At 39.8% G+C, this 22,571-nt stretch overlaps 1 protein-coding gene across 5 annotated transcripts in view; it reads left to right on the top strand.

Moving 5' to 3' along the window:
- The window catches only part of gria1a (glutamate receptor, ionotropic, AMPA 1a), an 81,284-nt gene that overhangs the window by 10,987 nt on the left and 47,726 nt on the right, over positions 1 to 22,571 (top strand). For all 5 annotated transcript variants that reach the window (XR_014913562.1, XR_014913563.1, XM_085420990.1 and 2 more), the window contains exons 3-5: positions 9,651 to 9,890; positions 15,005 to 15,189; positions 19,915 to 19,968. Coding sequence is in view for 3 of the 5 variants with exons in the window: in XM_085420990.1 (XP_085277116.1) it covers positions 9,651 to 9,890; positions 15,005 to 15,189; positions 19,915 to 19,968 (479 nt within the window). In the remaining 2 variants the exon portion in view is untranslated. The remainder of the gene's footprint in view (positions 1 to 9,650; positions 9,891 to 15,004; positions 15,190 to 19,914; positions 19,969 to 22,571) is intronic.

Below are 22,571 nucleotides of genomic sequence, written 5' to 3'. Positions count from 1 at the left end.
CCTCCCGTACATGGATGACATCAAGCTGTAGGTGCAGTGCTGTCCTGGTAACAGCAAAGATACTGTGAAATACTCTCAAATTCCCAGGTGAGTTTGAGGAACACACATACCAACCTCTCAAGGAAAGTGAAAGGGAGATTTATATGTATCTCACCCATCTATCCATCAATGGAAATTGATGGATAGATGGGAGAACTCCCAACTCTTGAGCCACAATCGCCCCATGGTATCAAATTTGAAGTATTTTCCTGAGTATCTGTTGCAAGTTTAAAATTCCAATATTGTGACTAACACACACAACCACAACTTTATATTTCGACAGTAATGACGTTACTTTATTTTTGTTAAGCACTGGAGTATCTCTAAATACTCGCGCATGAGCTGTCTAGCCTATACAAGCTCAAATTGCCATTTTACACAGGATTCACATGGTAACATCAGACACAGCCACCACAATTTCTAAAAAAAACATTCAGGGACATTTTAAAAGTAATAACCAACACAACACCTTACTCTGTGTAACTCTGCAATGCCTCCGTTTGAGATGATGGAATGAGTTTTGAGGTGTTCGAAATTCTTCTGATGCCTGTTACTAGTCCTCAACCCCCCCACACACACTCAAATGCAAACGATCTCCTTATATTGCTCATGTTCAGCTGATTCCTTTTTACACTTTCAAATTAATTCCTTGCGCTTTTGCTTTTGTATTCTTGTGTTAATGATAGAACTCATCTGTCAAACCTGTGAGCCGCATACATTCTGTAGTGTAACTGCATGTGTACACAGTTCCTCAAACGCCTGAGACTAATCCACTCTACGGAGTTATCGATATCAAGATTTAAATACATCAGGGTAGCGGATTTAATCCATGAATTATCCATAGGTGCCTTGTCCTGTACTGTTATTGATTGTCTCTAGTATCTGCAAGTTGGAGTCAATGGCTCAATTAGTTAGCTGAGAAAAAACTGGCTATAACATTATTCATTTATCAAGCACTAACAGTCAAATGTTTGCTAGGTGTGTTTTTTTTTTTTCAAATAAATACATTTTCTACTTTTGCAGCCCTAGATAGAAATGATTTTTTGCAGCGCTCATAAATTCTGCTCAGTGACCACAATCATTTCCCACGAGCTCGGCTGGAATCTGTTGAAGAAGGTTTTTAATTCATACAGAGGTTCCTAGTGAATTAGCTTGCAGGTTGTGAGTTTGGCTCTCCTTGCCCCTCATATCCACTTCCATCACTTCCCCTGTCAGAGAAATGAAAGCGTGTGAGCGGGACTGTCCCTCTGCACCTGTCGACACTGATACGCAGATGGGGAGATAATTGCGAAGGGATAATTGTTAAGGAGATAATTGGAGTTTCCATACCCCCTGACAGGAGCTGGTCTGGGCTATGTTTCTGACCCGTTGCCCAGGTAAGCATTTGTTCAGCAGGTGGCAGGGCTCCGCAGCAAACCAGATTGGAGACGTGGTGAGAAACAGTAAGAAGGAGAGACAATAGCTTGGCGTGAAAGGGTTAGAGAGTGAGACACCAGAAGAGAGAGAGATGTTCGGAGCGGAGGGGAGTGCTTTCACACCCTCGATTACCCATTTAATGAGGCGATGCGGTGCCATTGTTTTATTACTTAGAGGAAATAGGAGAGATCTAGATTTCACTGTGTGGTCCCTTTATTTCCCACTGCTAGGCTGGCATCTGTTCTCTTTGTTCGCAGCATTCTCCTTATCATTTCCTCTCACAGACACCCGTGCTTCTCTTTCTTTGCCTTCTGTCTGCTGTCACCTACATTTTCAAGACTCACTTCATTTTTTGCTCATCCTTATTAACCTTCCGTGGCCCCGTTTTCAACTAATATAAACTCTCATGAGTATCCAGTGCGCCCTGACTTACAGTCTAAGTCCTGTTTGGTTGTTCAACTGTTGGTCCCACATCTCCCCCAGAGTTCAGTGTCTTCCTCTCTGGATTTAGTCGATATTTTCCTTATTTTGCCCCCTTTCTTACTCCTTCAGCCACTCTTTTTTATCCTCTATCTCAATTTTCCCTTTTTCTTTGTTGCAAAACACAATTTTATTGCTTTTGTTGAGGAAGTACATCTCTTTTGAGCTTGGGAAGGTAACGCTGTTTAACCTGGGAAACAACAAATCGCTGGAGCAACAAATTACCGTCTGTCAAAAAACCAACGCCCTTTTTAAAACCTCTTGAACCAGTTTTGACTCCCTTAACTCTTAAGTATCGATTTTCTGGAACATACATGGATCAAAGAATTACCACTACAATGCGCTATGACTAAAAATACTCGTTGGCAGATTTTTCAGGATTTTTAAGGCGATGCAACTGAAAACTGCTTTGACAGCGAAACCCTCCTACGCAGTCATGTCTGGAGACTTTCATGCAGATCTGGGTTGGTGCTGTGTTTTGGTCCCCTGGGTCCCTGTCCTCTGCGCAGAAGGAGATTGATTGCACTGTGTGAGTCATGCTGTGTTGGAGGGCTCGCAGAGTAGGCCACCTCCACCCCATCACCTGGGGGGTTCTTTACAAGCACGATCTGTGTGTGATACGCTGTCTTGTCAAACCCAGTGAGACATTATTGTTATTTTTTATTTTTTTTATTGAAATATTTTTGAGCTAGCGCTTAACGTTTATGAAGGGGTATTGTTTTTTACCCTTAAAAGAAAAATCAGGTCTGAATGCTTGCATACAAATGTGCGGTCTGATTGAATCGGTTATTGACTTCTTTTGCTCGTCCTTTCATTAACATAGCTGATTAGCTCTCCTGAAGATGGATGAGACCAGAGGGACCACAACATGCTCTCTGTTTTTATTACATACATTATCTGGCAGTTATTAGCCATGGGTGGCTGAGTGGAGGATAACTGTGCGCCGAGCAGTGTCTGGTGTCAGATGTGTTTATCTCCCCTCAAAGTGCTCTGTGGTTGATTGAGTGACCCTTCACCCTTGTGAAGGTGGTGTATTTTGCTGCCTCATGTGACAGCTGCCTTCCTGCTGGTGTCATTCCACTCATGTTTCCAAAGGATACGTTAAACTAAGTGCAGAAAAGTACCAAACCCTAGGATTACCAGTGTAAGCCAGCAAAGAAAAGGAAGTTTACTTTTCTGAAAACAAAAAATTTAAAATGTTTTTTATATAGATTTTTCGTTATTTTGTGAGGAATTTAAGGCTTTCATTACAGAACCAGGTGCAGAAAAACGGGAAATGGTATCCAACTAGCCTCTCTGTTGCTTTAGCTACTAGGTTCATACCTACACTGCAACCAATACATTCACTTCTAAAAGGAAATGTTTGACAGCCTAGTGGATTGCTGCTGATTTTGTCCCCCCCTAAATTTTATATGAAGGCCTATAAAATCTATTACATGACAGTTCAAGAATCAAAAAAGTATCTTCGCTTCCAGTAATAAACAGTGTAAGAAAGATAAGAAAGACATCAACCTGCTAGAATCATTTGGGTAGTGACTGTGCAATGCTGTACATATCTCAACACTAGTTTTACCGCAGCCTAACACCTGCTGTTAGAAATGATAGAACTGGGATATTTGGTATTTCGTACTAAACAAAAAGTCCACAGGACAGTGATAAATTGTGCAGGTGCTTAGCAGGATTAGAACCTATTGTGGACACTGAAACTATACTTGAGGTTTTCAGTTATGTGATGTTGTTTTTACCTGACATAAATAGGACTATTGACAGATCATTCCACTGTCTCGAGTGTTGAGAACCACTTTGTATCACTTGGAAAAATAGGCCAAATAAGCAGTGTGTCCCAGGGCTAATTATAAAAGCGTCTCATTATCATCATCAGGATTTTATGTATAAAGACATTTTAAATGAAAATATATTTAAATATAAATGATCTGAGGATTTGATTTTGTGTTGATATGAACGATACATGTAGGAATCTTACCCGTAGTTGTCATTTTGGGGGGCAGGATTGGAAGCATAAGATCCACAAGAAACTTGACTTACCTTGAATTTTGCGTACCGTTTCTATAAAATGGTGCTACAGGTTCACAGCCGCTGGTCACTGTGCATTCATTCCTTTATAAAATGTAACTGTGCTGATTAATCAATCAAACCTTAATAGCTTCACTGGAACTACAGGAAATCTGCAGTTTTATATCCGTGCAGTAGTTTCGGAGCTCTTTTGTAACAGATCTCGATGTTCATCCCTTGATTTTATGATGTTGCTCCAGGGTTGTGAGGGGAAAAAATTAGACAGGACCTTTAAATTTCTCACACTGGGCATTTTTTGTTTCCTAATTTCTTATTTTTTTAATTTCCTTTTTCAAGAATTCATGAATAATTGAATAATGTGTTTGGTTTTCCTCTTTCTATAGGCTGAAAAGGGACTAGTTGGAAAATCGTGATGATGTAAAGGTGTAGGATTGGATGAGATGACTTTATGAATCAGTCTAGCAACAGTATGCTGAGCTAGAAGAAAGCTGGATTTAGCAGCTTGCAGCGCTCAGTCTTAGTCTAGTGATGCCCGCAGGAAAAATTCATGATTTCATAGCATTTGAAACAGATTTCTTTGAAGTTTCACAGTAAATAATTCACCGAACTGAGAACGGTATACAGTCGACCAGAGGATAAGATGAGCAACCAAATCGGATGTCCTATTTTATGGAGTCATCTGGCATGTCACTTCTCAGTAGTGAGGCTCTATCAAAAAAAACGATCTTTATGGATGACTGAACAAGAACTCTCCAATCAGTATGCTCCCTCCAGCTAAACCCAGCTTCCTGTTGCTGTGAAATTTCCTGTCTACCGCTGACCTTAATGTTGCACATTATAATAGCATGTATAACCCAAGGGAGGAAAATAGTAGATACGTGTGTCCCTCCTGTGTGTGTCTGCGTGTGTTTGTGATTCTGATACACATATCAGAATTTGTGGTTTGTCTATGGTCTCCGTAAACCTGTGAGTCCAGATCACATCAATTACTGATTTAGCATTAGGCACAGCACTCAAATGACATTTGTTATACAGTATTGATTCTTTCAAACCTGTTTGTGTGAAGCCCTAAAAATACATTTGTGAGGGCTCTTGGTACAATTCAATTCAGCTGCATTGATTTTTTTTTTCTTATTTATTTCTTTTTGGCATGTCAAGCAAACCCGGACTATTGAAAAAAAGAATCACATACACCCACACAAAGAAGCAATTTTTTAATACCGCGTTTCTGTACACAGGTTAGGGAACAGCTGATGTGGAGCTGCTGGGAGGCAGGCATGTACAAGGGCACCTTGACACCTCTGACTTATATATATATATATATATATTTCCGGCGAATACTGACATATCCTTAAATGAATTTCTTTTGTTTTCCCAAAAATCTGTCGAATATATTTTTTTCCTATCCATCAAAACTAACAGGATGCTGTTTTAATACTTAAAGTGTACTTTTTTTAGCCATCAAGTCGTCTATCCATATTTCTATCGTAAACCGTTATGGTCACTATTAAGGAGGCACCTTTTCCAAACACCGGCCCAATAGCCCGTCAGATGCAGGAGCAACTGTCACAAACATCCCTCTTTCATGCAGCCAGCATAGACACGTCTGTCATTTAAAATTTGGCTCATGCTAAGCAGAAGAACAGCTGCAGGGCATAGGAAACAGAGAACAGGGAAGACGTGAGTGCGTGAGTTGTTTCTGACAGTTCCTCCTGTTGCGTGAGTATCAGCCCCTTTAGGAATTGAGTTTCTCTCACTCTCTTTCTCTCTTTCTTTCTCTCCTTTTTTCTGCCGCCCAAAGCTCTTTGGCCACAACAAATGCAAATCAACATCTTGTTCATTCATAAGAAAAGCCTGGTATGGATAAAAATGTCAGCTCGGTTCCAATGAGCTTTCCTGCAGCTGTATGCAGTAAACAATTAGTTGCTGACTTTTTGGACATTGTTATGGGTAATTGGTGGTAATGCATTTAAACTTAACTTTGTGGGGTTCTCACATATTTTTTTACAGTGCTGCCATCTTAGGGAGGAGCCACCAAAACAGGCAAATGATAGTCACTCATAATAATCAGCACAGTTACAGAAAATGAAGCACAGTTACAGATAGGCACCATTAGACAATGTTAAGATTTCGATAGTAAACACACACAGGCCTAACTGTAAGAGTTAAGAGGTTAGTAATGAAACTCTCAGAGACTGATTGCAATCCGCTGTGTGTATGAGTTTATCAAATATCTGCTAACTCCCACATTTATCATTTATTTATCCCACAAAAAGAGAAAGTATAAAGAAATCACCAAGGCTGCTATCATACACCGCAGGTAATTTGTCACAGTTTTACAGTTAAATCATTTGTTACATGGATGCTCGGCTTATACACGGCTGTTGAAATATTATAATTTTAGCGTTTAGTGGTGGGCAGCCGATCAGGAGCACAGAGCTTTAAATTCTTTTAAACAGTTAACTTCACGAGCAAAAAGTCACAGATATTTCTCACTCGCATAGTATGATCCTTGGCACACAGGAGCTCACTGTCTAACTGCTTTTATGCCGACAAGGCCAAAATGGATGAAAAGGAAAGATGAAGCAGAGAGAAAAGTATCCTTTAGTGTTTTTGTTTTTTGTAGTTTAGTTACTTTTTCCAGATGTACCATCCTTCACAGTAAAAATTTTTACCATACCAGCCCCAGTGAAGATGACTGTGTAGCTCAGCCAGGGAGATTCAGAGAGACTAGTTTTTTAAAACGGGCACTGACAAAGTTATGAGTAAACACAAATCATTGTGATATCTGCTAGCTAAACTCACACACTGGTGGCCACTGACAGCTCAGAAAAAGCAATGGCTAGCTTTTATTGTGGCTAAAGAGTTCAGTCTCTTATTGGTGATGTGGTGGAGGAAATGCTACCAGTGTCAGCTTGATATGAAACGGGTTAAAGTTAATACATGGCATAGATGATAGGATATTCAATACTCTGACTGAAACTGCAAAACCTGATGTAAACAGTGTTCATTTTTGATAAGGCAAAAATATGTTAATGAGTAATTCTCTGTAGGTAAGGCTGTAATGTTTATTATCATTTGCAGTTGATTTTTAATGGCAGTAAACTTGTAAATTAACAAATTCCATTTTAATGACAATAATTTTCTGTTATTACAAGTTCATTTCTAATGGACCTCATAATGTAACAAGATCCATTTCAATAACAGTAAACTCTTCTTGTTTCATGCTTATTTTTAATGGCATAAATGTTTTAATGTTACAAATTTCCTTTTAATGGCAGTAATTTTGCAATTTTGGATGTTTTTTAATGTTATAATGTCACAAAACACTTCTAAAAGTAACATTATTATAAGGAAGTGTAACAAGTAGAACCTGAATTCTGGGTGCTGGTGTTTCTAAATTGCTCCCCCCGGCATTAATTTGTATGTATAGAGAGCCTGAGCTGAGCTAAGCTGGAGATGTTGGAACTGGGGTTATTTATATAACCAATAATAACAACCTTAAAAAAGGATAAATAGCTTCTAAATGAGAATCAGCAGAGCTTTACCTCGCAGTTATAGCAAGTCAGAATTTGTTGGGCATTATCCCTTTCTCGTTTTAAGTGATAATAAAAATGGGATGCAGTGAAGCCCTACTGTCTTTCATTATTTCAGAAATTATCTAAGGATTTTGCAAAACCAAGTCACTTTTGCAAATTTGCTAATTCCTCGAGGTGAAAACCCTAATTATGACAAAATGTCCAAACACTCCACAATTCCCACTCCATCTTACAAAAGTCCTTTAGCATCTCTGAGCTACTGTAATCCCTGCCAGAGAAACAGACTGTTGCCAGGGCAACCCCAGTCCTGCCACCATGGCAGCTGTAACTGTGGCGAGGAGATACGCAGTGCCAGAGTGGACAGGTGTTGCCGGGGTCTTTGAGATCAGTTTAGGTCTCTCAGCCCTGCGTCCAGTGCCGTTACACATGTGGAGCAACACTAACGAGCTGCTCACACACAAACAGACTCAACATGCTACCGGTGTGTACTGCTATCAAGACTCGGACTGCTGAGCTACGCTAATGCTTATGTCGAATTAGACAGGCGCATGGTTGTCTTGCCAATTCGGAGCAGGAGGTCTCTGTCGCATGGTTTTTGTGTTTTTTTTTCCAAACGCACACACTGAAGTGATGAGAAATGACTCATATTCTGTGAAACATTGTAACCTGCTGTAGGGCAGAGTAATGGGGCACTGCACAAAAAGTCAAACAAGCTCCCGTTACCTTTTATTCAAGCAGAACATGGAGGACACCGCATCAAATTGGTCCTAGAAAATTGTAAGGGGATATATATAATGTGTGCTAGTGGAAAGCAGTAGCTGAGAGAGTGTCCATTTCTTAGCAAGAGCATGAAGAAAAGATAGTTCTGTTACTGAGTCAGTGTGGCGAGGCGCAAAATGTCTATTTCAGGGCTTGCTTTAAGTAGGGTGACTCACCAGGCTTTGGAGCACTAGAGGCTGCATATGTGTGTGCGTGTTCATGGCGTGTACGTGCGTGTATTTTTCTGTGATATCCCTGTTTTTTCTCCCACTCTCGGTTCCTCACTCTCCCTCTATCTCCGTCACACACACGTGCCTGACCGGAGGGTGCAGGTCTGTGACAGGTTAGGCATTTTGGGTATGGGCCATCCTCGCTCTCTGTCTTTCCCTCAGCTCCTAGCTGCAAGCTGGCCTTCGTGTGGGTACAGGCACCGTCTTCAATCTGTTTGGTAAATACTGAGATAAGTAAGGCCCACCCATCGCCATAGCAGAAAATAGCCCAGACCAGACCTGGAAGTGCAAAGATACCATGCTCTACTGAGAGCACGGTGAGGATATAAAGTGCTGAGAGAAGATCACGAACATAAATTAGCTATTTTAAGAATTTAGGGGGTGTGAAAGAAATCAGAGTGACAGACAGACAATGAGAGAGAGAAAAATGAAGGGACTGAGGGAGAAAGGCAAATGAGAGCTGGAAACCGCCTCCTGCTGCTAGTAAAATGTCAGTGGAACCCTGGGGATGCATTGATTAACCTCTCTACACCTAATCTGCCTCCACCACCTCCACCTTTCACTGAAGGCAAAACACACAGATTAATGCTATGCAGCTGGACCAGCAGATGAGCCCTGCATAAACATGCTATTGAGTACTAGTTAATAGCTCAGGCTCTAAAGACTTCACAGCACCTGGCATGCCACAGATATTTATTTCCTCTTTCTCTCTATCCTCCCACTTTAAAAACCAAAATTAAATCCAAACCATGGATTAAATTGATTTTAATTCAGACAAAATTCTGTTGTGGGATGTGATTAGTTCAGTTTGACTAACCACATCCAGTGAAATGATTATTTTTTTCGATTAGCCTGATCGTTTCTCAATTTCCTGGATATTCATCTTACTATAACCTTAGACTCAGAAAAGCTTCAGACCTGCACACGATAGCTCTACAGGCTAATTACGATAATTGCCTATTGGACCATATCACTCTTATCCTACTAGCAAATGTAGGCAGGATGGCGACAAAGTTTAATTTGTCGCTTAATAGACGCTGTGTAACAGCAATGAAAAGATAATTGGATTGATGTTTTTGCTGATTTCATTGTTCAAAGGTTTAAAGACTAACACCCTGTATATCTGCTTGTTTTTCTGTTCTGTCCCTTGCAGTTTGCTCCCAGTTCTCCAAAGGTGTGTATGCCATCATTGGCCTGTATGACAGGAAGACAGTCAACATGCTCATGTCCTTCTGTGGAGCACTGCACGTCTGCTTTGTGACACCATCCTTCCCCATTGAAACAGCCAACCAATTTGTGATCCAGCTCAGGCCCGAGCTCCAGGATGCGCTGGTGGGAGTTATCGAACACTATGGATGGTCCAAGTTTGTCTACATGTACAGTTCCAACTCAGGTAGGAAAGCTGCTGGCTCTCTGTTTGACTTGATGTTTAGGCTTGCCTCCATCGTTACAAAAAAGAAGGATGTCAGAATCTGACGGTGGAATTTCATGCGTGCAGACGAAGACAGCCAGTACCAGTAGTTAGACCAGCCACCAGTTGTCATCTTTATATTGCCATGGCGACAGCAGCAGGGTCAATTTTAGCCATTGTGCAGCAACAAGCAGTCATCAGAACGCTTATTTTAGACCACCACTTTTTTACAGACAGGGAGCACCGAATAGAAATATTGACCTGCACTGACTATCAGATAAATCGCACAATGGTACGAAAGATTAAGCTTTTTATTGAGCGCTCCTCAACAGAGACCAGGGTTGCTGCAGTTCCTTTGTCCGTCCGATGAAAGAAAAAAAGGAGTGCTGTAGCATTTAAATTGAACATTTTAATGACACTCCTGCATAGTCAGACAAGAATAAAGTAGCACACCTGTCAGCCTCCTGCTTCTTCCTCTCCATCTCCCCCAGAGCCAAACAGCTATAGCTTTCCCCATAATGCCAGGCCATCTGTCCCAGGTGTTGTGGGTTTTGGAGCATGACCATGATTTGTGTATTTTTTGTGTATGCCCAAAAGCAGGCGCACTTCAATACATTTAGGCTGTATGACAGCTTATTGCAGCTTGTATCTGCTTATGTGTTTGACTTGTGTGTGACAAATAGCAGATTTAAGTCAGCTTTAAAAGACAGATGCCATTATGTCATTCCACACAGCACACAATCAAGCAGTGACAGTAGAGATTTCACAGCAGTCTTTGGCCTGTCAATGCATGATGACCGTAGCGGCCACACATGCCCCTCAGATTATTATTATTTTTTATCTTCTGTGATCCATTTATTAACTACTCACGAATTCTGCGTATGCCTGTGTGTGTGTGTATATTTGTGTCTGAGAGGGTCACCCCTGTGAGTAGTGGGATGGAGCCAGCAGAATCCATATCAGTCGTCTCTGTTGCTTGGATACTATACTGCAGTCACTCTTCCTACATGGTTATTTAAAGCCTTTAAAAGAAATCGTATTTAGTTTGATCAGTTTGTGTAGTATGGTATAGAGCAGCTGTGTTTGCCTCTTCTAAATGTTTCATCAAACTATGTTTTATTAGGTACACTGCATCAGTTAAGTTGACAGTGCCTTCAGGAGATGTTGTGAATTGGCACTATATAAATAAAACTATATTGAATTGAACTGAATTGAATTTTCTAGCATGAAACTCTCGTACACTCTACAGTGTATCTCTTGTAAGTTACAACAACATATTATGGTACAGTACAATTTAAAGTATAAGGTTTACCATAACCATACAAAACTATTTGTCATCATTTGTCTGTACTCTGTCTTAAAATTCATTATGAGGAACAAAGTGCAACCATATGTCGATAGTCTATGGACCCTAAACTCCGTGTCCTTTTTTTTTGGAACTATAACAAGATCTCAGCTTTTGTAGGAATGTCCTCTACATGAAACAACACTGAGTATGAACACTGGCCAGAACCTTTACTTTGTTTCAGGAGCTTTGGCCACTTCTAGCTAAAGATTAACATAGCTTAACAGGGCTAGCCATCATAGCATAGGCTGTAGCGGTGAGCACTGTGTGTGAACTTTCTGTGAGGAGGAGCCACAGTGCATTTATTTCTGTGATTTTCTCTTATGACAACAAACAAACAAACAAACAAACAAACAAAAATGCTAGATTATTGTTGCCTACAATGACCCAGGACACAAAAACAAATTTTGTGAAGTTTCACTTCCTGGTTTAAAAAAGTCCAGTTATTGGCAAGGAATCAAAGTTTAAACACAGCATAGCTAAACATTAACATTTTAACACTATTAAATTGAGAATTTAAAAAAATACAGTATTTTACTGTAAAATTGGTGTGTTGCTCACTTAGTAGATGTACTTTCAGACCAGACTGTTACTGTGTAAACCTGCATTTTTCTGATTTAAAAGACCAAAAGCTCTCTAATTTCTAGTCTAATACATTCATATTCAATGTCTACCTATGTTAGCATTTTTCCAGTGTTTAATCCATTATCCAAAGCAGTCAAGGACATACAAATATATCACATGCATTATCACTCTCCTGCCACCTGAGAGGCTTTAGTATTTCCCCCCTTTTCTATTACCATTTGTCTTGCTCTCTTACAGCATCCCCTAATAAATGTGCCTATCATTTTTATTTTCAGAAGCCAAGAATGGGAAAACAAATTTGATAGCCCATTAAACCTATCATAAACAATATTCAGGAAATAGTTTGCTAAAGTGTTATTTTCTCTGTTCTTGATTGTCTGTTGCCCTGGTCGCCCATGTACTGCCTCTGGCCAAAAGGGTGCTTACGACAGCCAGATTCCATTATGATATCATTCTCTCTCAGTATGCCTTTGAGGGAACATTTTTGTGAGTTCTCCTGTCAGACTGACTTTGATTTAGAGGAGTGCATCAAGCACATTTAAAAATGCGAGAGGATATTTGAGGTAAATCAGTCGGTCAGTGAGGCAAGCAATCAATACATCTGTAACAAAACAAATGAAAAATAAAGAAAACATTAGAATCCATTAATGAGATTCAAACACTAATTTTAGCACACCTTAACTGCTAACCAGCTGTATTCCAAGGTAAAATCAGATTAAGAACTAAATAAGTATATTAGGTTTTTAAAAGAAATAGAAGAATTTAAAATAAATAGCAAAAGAATGAAAAGATGAAAATCAATTAACTTCTGGGTTCAATGTGTCCCAGTACTAAAAGTAGCTGCTAATGAAAATAATGAGTAAATTCACAGAGTTTCTCTTAAAGTCAGGATTATACAAAGATTTTACACAGTGGCTGTATGGAAATAGGTAAAGCTAGAAATGGTGTGACTTTTGGAGCTAGTGTAACTAAGTATTTAAATTTCCCACCATAATAACAGTGACTGCATAATAATAATAATAATAAATTGTGCATTTGCATGTGTGTCATCTCCAAATGCTGAGCTAAGATAATGTTTGTGGTCGATCTCATTTAAAATTCACTCACATCTTCCAGCCAACGCAATAACACTGAACTGAAAAAAAAGAAAAAGAGCACAGCAGTGCAGCAGTGCAGCAGTGATGAGTTTGGTCGGTCCAGCTTTCATCAGCTGAGTGATCACACAAACAATTACAGCTCTTCCACGGTCTCGTATTATGATTCAGTTCATTTTATTTTTCACATCTCAGACTTGCAAAAGCATTCACAGACATGGCGAACTTCCCGGCGTTGTAGGTGTAATTTGTAAAAGCTGAATAATTTTCACTGTTAATAATTAAGCGCAAAGTATGCCAACATAATAAACTGGTAGGTCCGTGTTTTCAAATATTTCATAGACTAAAGTATGGCTTCAGATTTATGCAACTAACTTATTTATTACAATTTTATATTCATGTTTAAACCATTTCCAGAATAAATTATATGATTAGGTCTGCCGATTTTGCCCATCATTTTCACTGAACCAAGCACAACCTTTGAGAGAATGAGTTATACCTGGCGACAGGGTCACCACCTTTCTGTCTTTTGAGCTGACTCAGTCTTAAGCTGGAACTCTTTGCTTATAGTTTTATTTACAGTTTTCTTTATAGTTTTTGATGAGCTCTCTGGGAGGATTATCATATTTGGGAACACGGGTCCTGGTTACAATGAGTGGTGCTGTCCATGGTGCTGAAACACTTACTACAGCTCGACTCCATTAAAGTACAGCCGGCCTTGTGACTTTATTCACAGCTCACTATCTCCTGTCTCCCCGTGCTCATCACTCTATCGTTCATCTTTCTGTTAAATGCGTCGGCACCATGAGGTAAAAAGGAATAGCCATGTACCAACCCCTCTGTATCAGTTCCATTCAGCATTCTCACATTCGTCTGGTTCCCTAATTTATTTACATGTGCTATATTGTGGTCATATATAGAGGTGAAACACCATCCATCTTTTTATTTCTTAATGACCTGTTGTCAAAAAAAGCAGCGTGAATTGCCTGGAGAGCAGCTGGTGCGCATTCTAATAAGACCAAGCAATCATCTTTCAGAGGCTGTGACTTCATTTCTCATTCTTCTTTTGACAGGGTCTGTGTTGTTGCTGCTGTTGCTGTTGTTGTGGGAAAGCCAGTATTTGCGTGCATTTATCGTAGAATATATGTGAACCGCGTGATGTGCGGAACGAAGGAGTCTTTAACAGCGCTTGCCAGCTAAGTAACATAGAAGCAAACACAACTACGTCGTGTATCAGTTTGCAATTCTAAATTTTGTGATTGCTATAATTCATTTGGGTAATGGCTGCCAGTCTGCCGTGGGTGAAATTACTTTATTTACTCTGTGGAACAACTGCGGCTGCCAGCTTGAGAGGAATCTGATTGGTCTGCTGCCAGCAGCAAAGAAGTACAACAGTGACTCAGGTTGTAAATCAGAGCTCAAGATCAATGTGTTCCATAATCACCTTTTAAATCCTGTCTTAGCATGAGCCTTTAGCTTTTTGGCTGCTCTACCTGCTTCTCTGTGATGCTTGAATGAGTCAGCAGGGTATTGGTGACAGTGTAATTGAGTAGAGCCACCTGTAATTGGGGCTTGGAGGACTTAAAGCTTACTGTGAGTGTGTCGTCTAGCTGATTGTTTGTTACCATGAAAATGGTGATTATTTAGCCCGGCGGTGTGCGAGTTGGAAATGTGCACCTGTATATGTCAGTGTGCTTAATGGACTATCGCATTCGTTACACTTTATCACCAGAGCTACAAGGGAGATTCTGATGGATAAGCTTATCAGGGGCAGTTTGGGTTTCTGTGCAGCTTCTGTTTGGCTCACAAGTTGTCTTAATTTATCTTGCAGTTCATAATATAACTACACAAAGCATGAGGTTACCCCGCATGTAATTTATTTCGCATGCTGTCTAATAAGATGTAGACACTGTTGGATTGCTCCCAGTAGATGAATACCAACTAGTCATTCATCATCTTTGCAGAAGTTCTGTTACAGGTGCCCACACAGTTACCTCCAGAGCTTTCTTTGCGCATTTCAGTTATTCCGTACACTTGGCAAAAACACATGTTCTCATTTGCTTGTCTTCCAGGTCTGTCTGTGCTGCAGAAGGTTCTTGACACGGCAGCAGAGAGGAATTGGCTGGTGACCTCAGTCAATGTGGAGACCATATCGAGTAATGCCTTTGCGAAGGTGTTCCAGGATTTGGACAAGCGAAAGGAGGGCCAGATTATCATTGACTGTGAGACTGAGAGACTCAACAACATACTGCAAATGGTAAAAACATTCACTCTTTTTTATGTTTTCACAATGTATAATCAAATTTTAGCATAAAAACGTGGCCTCATAGCACAACAAAAGCATACAGCTGTTCTTTTAGACAGATGTCAAGCTAAGTATTAGTTATGTATGTGGCTTAAGTTTAAAAGAATTCGTCGGACATACAAAAAAGGCACAAACATTTCAGGACAAATTTATACACATTTTTATCAGATAAAGAAAGGAGGGGATATAAATTTAATGTGGTGGTTGGCTGTTGGTCTATTGTGATGTCTCGTCTGCTGGAGCATCAAGGACAGTAAAAGATAAATAACGCAGCTTTGGCATTTGAAGCCAGCAGTTCTCCCATGATAGGATCATCACTTTCTCACCTCCGCATTGTTAAAAGGAAAAGGATCCTATCATCGCAATTGACTGTTCACAGCCCCTTCCATCAAACACAGACTGTCCAACCATAGCTTAGCAACTGTAACTAGGCAGAGCAGGTCCCTTGAACTCCAGATTATATCACGAAGGCGGTGTCTCTTTGTTGTTACCTTTATAAAGGGTTATTAAAAACACAACAGGGAGATAATATGAAGAAAATGGTTCTGACTAATTATTCACAAAAACAGTAGTTTGGCTAAAGGAAGATATCACAGTAACCACCGCAGTTTACACATGATCCAGTACTAGGATGTTATGTTGGCAGTTTCCTTAGCAACTGCTAAAAATAGTGTTTAAAAATATGAAAAGTGAATGTTTATACGCTTGTAAGAATATTGTGATGGACACACACACTGTGTCATCACCCACTGGTTTTTGAAATGGCGTTTTTTGCAATTAGGTTGTTTGGAGCCATAAATGAATATAGCTGGATGAGAGGGAACAGCGCTACATTATGGGCTAATGCTAGCTAGCTTTATTAGCAAAGTCCACAGACAGCTGTATGGGTGCATTTCACCGACAGTAGCTACAGTTTGTTTTTCTCTTGTTTAAATCACTAATTTGTTAGTCGTGTAACCAAGAGAAAAAAGTTAGACTAGTGTAAAAGATCCTAAGAAAACATTTAAACTGAGTCCACATTACAGCAAATATGTTATGTGTGTTACAGGAGCAATATGAAATTGTCAATCGTGTTCCTTGTTCAATATTATTTGGAAGCCGCTGAAATGTGGGCCATTTTTTGTCCTTTATAAAGTTACAAACACACAGCATCAGATTAGATGGCAGAGTATGTCTAACCTTTGTGATACTAACAGCAGCCGCGTTGGTTTACGCTTGCTAGCATTCACATCCAGAACATGATTACACCTGGCTATGGATGCTTGGTTATGTTCCTGTTATTCTCCAGGTTTTATACATCAGTGCTAGTTAGGACAGCTGTCGTCAGTTTATTTTTCCCCAGCTTGTTTCCACTGGTAGAAAGAACGTGAGTAGGGTGCTGGCTGTGTGTCAGGGCTGTAGCCCCAGGTAGTCGCCAGTGGTGTCATCTTTGAACCATCTTTGAGCGAGTAACTGCCTTTCTGCATTAATTAAAGAAAAATAATCCATTAAACAGACTATTATTTCTGACACAGACTAGCAAATTTGGCAAACATTCAAACATCTAGCTCATAGGTGTCAAACTCTGGCCCGCGGGCCACATTTGGCCCGCAGCCTGATTACATTTGGCCCGCAGCCTGATTACATTTGGCCCGCGAAGCCATACCAAATTACTATTAGAGCTGGCCTACTGGTATTATACAGCTAATATATATATTGTTTAGTATTAAGCTTTGCTTGTTCCATATTCAGTTTTTCAGCAAAATGTGTTTGAGTCCATAAGAAAAGATTCATTCTTATATCTGGAGGAATAAATATATTTCAATAACTATTAACGTTAGCCCGCAACTTTGTTCCAGTTTTGAATTTTGGCCCACTGTGTATTTGAGTTTGACACCCCTGATCTAGCTGACTAGTCAGGCTCATCCCTCATTTGGTTATTGGAATTAGCTCAAATGCAGCCTAGCAGACTGTGAACAGGCTTCCATAACAATGTTAATTCAACTCAATGTAGTTTTAGCTTTATAACGCCAAGTCAGTGGTGCTGTGAAGGTGCTGTTATGGTGTACAGTGTTTTACATTCAGCATTGTTAAAATCTGCTAAAAAGACCAGAACAGAACATTTTTATGCTGTATAGTTTCAAATTTTAATACTGAAGGGGATTAGTTGCTTTTGGAGACAGCCTCAGGTGACAGTTTAGCTCTTGAGATTTTAAGGGCAGATTATTAAGTGTTGTTAATAAGAAGCAGTAGATACATTAAACCAATAATTTAGGATACAACATCTACACTTTATTACTAAACTGTTACATTTCTACTATTTATTAGTCTTCCACATTAAACGTCACCTCTGTGGATGCCCTGCCACGGACAGTCTTTTATCATGCACATTATCATGAATGAAGTACTTAGGTTCAAGAGACCCTTTTCACAGGGTTCTCAGTTTAAAATGAGCAAACTGGAAACATTAAAATATATTTTTCATCTAACTCATGTACAGTTCCTGAGTTTAATTACCAGGCTGCTAAGAAAAGCTGTCTTTCAATCAGCAAAATCAGTGGTTGCTGACTCAAAATGAGCTGCTTTTATTCAACCGCTGTCTGAAACCAAGAACCCGTTATTTCAAAAACTTTTGTTCACTTTGTTGTTTTTTGTGGGGGGGGGGGTTTACTGCCTTTTACAAGCAGGCATTCTGGCATAATATGAAGGCACCAAGGTGTAATTTGTTTTGCTTGCTGATTCCACGCATGTTATCAGTCTGACTGTCATAGTTCTTTATGTTTGTTCCAGAGAAGAAAAAAAAGTGCACACACATCCCCATCTGTATTTGTAGGCTATCACTGCTCTGTGTGAATGTTATTGATGGCCTGGTGTCTACAGTTAAGGTTATTGCATCAGTTCTCACCAGTTTACAGAAGCTGAGCCCGAGAAGTTCTCCATTCAGACAGCCACCATCAATCACCGACATCTGCTCCCTGCCTCCACGCTGCCCTGCCTGTGCACCCATCCAGCGAGAAACACATATATACACAACACCTCTGCTTGGTTTGCCCTTTAAACTCACAACTGATCGCATCTAATTCATCTCATACCGTACAGATATTGTCTTACAATACAGCCACTGACAGTATATCACACAAACCGAGTGTAGAGGCAGTTTCATAGAAAAGCCACCGCAGAGATGTTTCAGTGGGTTTGCCAACTGAGAGACAAAAAGGGTGACCTGCTCTTTTTGGGCTGAACTCTGAATGACTCTTAAAATCTGCATGCATAATTTTAAAAAAGCTACTCAAAGCCAAAACTTTTCCATTTGACAGTCCAGTGTGGCTGTGTGTTTCCCCCTGTTGTACGGTGTATTGGTGTCAGTACTGGTTCGTGTCTCTCCTCCCTCCTTCTTGTTTTTCCTAGCCTGAGGCTTGGCCGCAGGGCTCCCCTCGTGTTGAGGTCATCATTAATAACAAATGCCACCTTCTGTCATGACCTACGGCATCATTAGACGCACACGCGAACACCACACAAACAAATGAGTGCACTTTGCACTGTATACACAAAGCAAAATGCTTGCAAAGAGAAAGAGAAAGGAAAAACCATGTTTACCACACTGCCTGCATGGAGAGCATGAAGCAAACTTCATATCCACCGGGTTAAGGCTGTTATTAAGCTTTAAATTAATGCTGCTCACTTGACCTTATTTTATGCGACTGTTGTCAGGACACACACACACACACACAACCAAATTTGCTGTAGCTATACACAACAGCAGACTCGTTATTTAGCCAAGAAAAAAAAATAATTTAGCCACCAGCTAAGCATGACATTTTTTTCTTTTTAATCATATACTTAATCTACATTTAGATTTAAGTAAAAGTGACGCTCGGTTTACCTGCTCCACTCATAATATAAATAAACCATCTCTTAAAGTGTCCTGGCCCTTTGTGATTGGCCGACCTGCGACGCCTGCAGTGAAAGAATTATGACAGCGCAGGCAGGACAGAGATGCAGAGTGTAAGCGTGGGAGAAGGGCTGGCACAGTTCATCACTAACAGCCTGCATTATTTCATGGTATTGTTAGACCTTGATGGAGCTCCAGGGAAGTAGAACTCTGTAAAATATTTAAATATCAGATCAAAGATCAAACCAGAGCTCACAAGGGAACAATACTGAGAGCAGAGAGAAGACTAGTAGGATTAGGAAGAGTCTGCCTCATGTCTTAAACTGTGTATATTTCTCCGTCTTTGCTTCTTTTTTTTAATATTTAATTTTTAAGTTGTTCCCTCTTCGGGTTATGTATCAAAATTTTCTGTTGATACATTTTGCTTGGTAGATATTGTGCCATTTTCTTTGGAACAAATATCTGCATAAAGACAGCAGTGCTGTAAGAACACTTCTTCCATAGCAGAACCATTCATCACTGGCAGGAAAGGGAGGAAAGGACATTCTTTGACTCCAGAACTGTCATTTTCTCAAAGCCAACATGTTCAAAGGCCAGTCCCTTTGCTCTGATTTCCTGTTAACCTACTTTCTGCCTGTCCTGCACAAGATCAAATGCTTTACACTGTCCTGTCTGTGGTGTGATGCCGAGAGAGTGTCATATCCTTCCTCGCACTTTCTCACACATGAATATATTCTAAACAACCTTGTGTGCTCGTGTGTGTGGCACGCATTTTATTTTATGTCTCTTTTGTTCTTATCTTTCAGATTGTAGATCAAGGAAAGAATGCAAAGAGCTACCACTATATTCTGGCTAATCTGGTAAGAAAGACTATTTTCATTTTTTTAAATTTCTTAATAACCACCAATAACCAATTATATTTTGCTTCCAAGAAGCCAGATGTTCTTGTAATTTTTTAAGACGTCTTGAGCAATAGTTCTCTAGCATTTCCGAAGTTCTTTGGTTGCTTTTTCACCCATTTTCAGTCCACTTCCTGTACCTGACCATTTCCAAATATTTTTTTTAAGCTACAGTTAGCGCTTACCTATGAATCATCTAATCATATGTGCTGACACATAACAGACACTTTAGCAAAGAATCTATTTTAAATCAAGTCTTTCAACAGTTTATTACTAGCAGTCTGTCACAAAAACATGTCATTTGTTTCCATTTCTTTAGTTGAATCTACAAAAAATGCCAAAGATAAAACACTTTGACAAGCATAAAATAGTATTTTTCCTCCAACATGTTGATTCTTAAAGACTTACTAACTGAAAACTATCTGGACACTGTTTACTTTAAAAAGTTGAGGACAACAGAAGAAGTGGCGGGTCTTAAAAAATACTAACTATAGCAAATGAGCGGTATCCATTTCCTTAAAAAACAGGGGAACAAAACCAACAAAGACCTGACACAAGACCTGAGAGATGCCTTAGTTGGTCCATTTACTGTTCAATGGAGATTGATTGGAAATTATTTAAGTAGACGGGTTAACAACCATCCGTAAAACACAGTGGAAGCTCTATCATGATTTGGGGCTCCATTATAAATGCAGAAAAGTACCGTCAGATTTTGATGTAATATTATTTGGAAAGCATATGACTGGAAACAACGTAACATTTCAGCACAACAATGATCCCAAACACACTGCCAATGCAGTAAATCATACTTGGATATAAAAATACAGAATGGAATACAATCAGGCATGAAGACCACTTAAAATAAAGTTAAAAGAAAGCTTGTGTTAAAGAGTTCAGGTTCTGTTGAAGAATAAATGTTCATATATGTTGGCAGATTTCAGTAACTCACTGTGCCTATTTCTCATTTTCTAAGAGAAAGAGAGAAATCAGGGGTGGCTCAGGACTTTTTGCACGGCACTATTCTTCTCTGCATTCACACTTTATTTGAATTTATATAAATGTATGTAAATTGTATCTTTTGTCTTATATTTCATTTCATAACTGGATTCCAAACTTTCAGTAGTTTATTGCCAATTCAATAGTTGTGTTTACCCAATAGAATTGTCTGGTTTTACCCTCATTCCATCTGCAGCTCAGCTAAGTCAAATATCCTTTCACTGCCACAGCTATAGAAATCACAGCAACACAAGTGGGAGACTTGCGACAGTGACAGAAAGCTGTGCAGACTCACAGCAACAGAAAAAGGTCAGGCAGCCAGTGTATGAAAGCATACATCTATTAGCTCTCTTTGTCTGCTGCCTTTTCCTCGCCACACACATGTTAGACCCTGACAACACTCGATAAATGTGGCTAAATGAAAAGAAAACTGGCATCAACAGAAGCTGTGGTAATAACAACATTAATATGCAGATGCTGGCTTGAACAGTTTCTCACTGCTGGCGTTTTAGATTGACTCAATCTCCCTTGTCCAACCGGTTTGCCAGATTTAAATTTAAACGATAAAGCTTAGACGGTAATAACAGATGATATACAAAGTGGCCACAGTCATTTATAATGGGCCCGTTAAAATGTTGGACCAAAAAAACGGGGGAAAAAAGAAAGAAAATGACTTTATACGTCCTTGGACCTTTTAGTTAATTTACTTACCTCAGTGCACATGTGTGCTTGTGTGCGTTGATTCTGAGCACAGACTGAATTTCAGTAAGTACTTAAATTGTGGTTACAATTCTGTCGGGAACATCCCCCATCTACGTCCTGTGTTAGCAAAGGCTAGTTTCTATAGTAACCTCCTCAGCTGACTGCACAGCATTAGCTCATTCATGGAGCAGAAACAAGACATAAGTCTGTCTGTTGAGCTGAGAAATATGGACACCTGGCAACACATACAGGTACAGTGGGGCAAAAAAGTATTTAGTCAGCCACCGATTGTGCAAGTTCCCCCACTTAAAATGATGACAGAGGTCAGTAATTTGCACCAGAGGTACACTTCAACTGTGAGAGACAGAATGTGAAAAAAAAATCCATGAATCCACATGGTAGGATTTGTAAAGAATTTATTCGTAAATTAGGGTGGAAAATAAGTATTTGGTCACCTCAAACAAGGAAAATCTCTGGCTCTCACAGACCTGTAACGTCTTCTGTAAGAAGCTTTTCTGTCCCCCACTCGTTACCTGTATGAATGGCACCTGTTTGAACTCATCATCTGTATAAAAGACACCTGTCCACAGCCTCAAACAGTCAGACTCCAAACTCCGCCATGGCCAAGACCAAAGAGCTTTCGAAGGACACCAGGAAAATTGTAGACCTGCACCAGACTGGGAAGAGTGAATCTACAATAGGCAAGCAGCTTGGTGTGAAAAAATCAACTGTGGGAGCAATCATCAGAAAATGGAAGACATACAAGACCACTGATAATCTCCCTCGATCTGGGGCTCCACACAAGATCTCATCCCGTGGGGTCAAAATGATCATGAGAACGGTGAGCAAAGATCCCAGAACCACAC

Source organism: Rhamphochromis longiceps, linkage group LG2 (assembly GCF_057381845.1).
Source record: "Rhamphochromis longiceps isolate RC_006_pf linkage group LG2, R_longiceps_female_GT1.1, whole genome shotgun sequence".
NCBI classification, from domain to species: Eukaryota; Metazoa; Chordata; class Actinopteri; order Cichliformes; family Cichlidae; genus Rhamphochromis; species Rhamphochromis longiceps.
The sequence above is the reverse complement of the archived record's forward strand: the minus strand, read 5'-3'. Positions and strand labels throughout refer to the sequence as shown.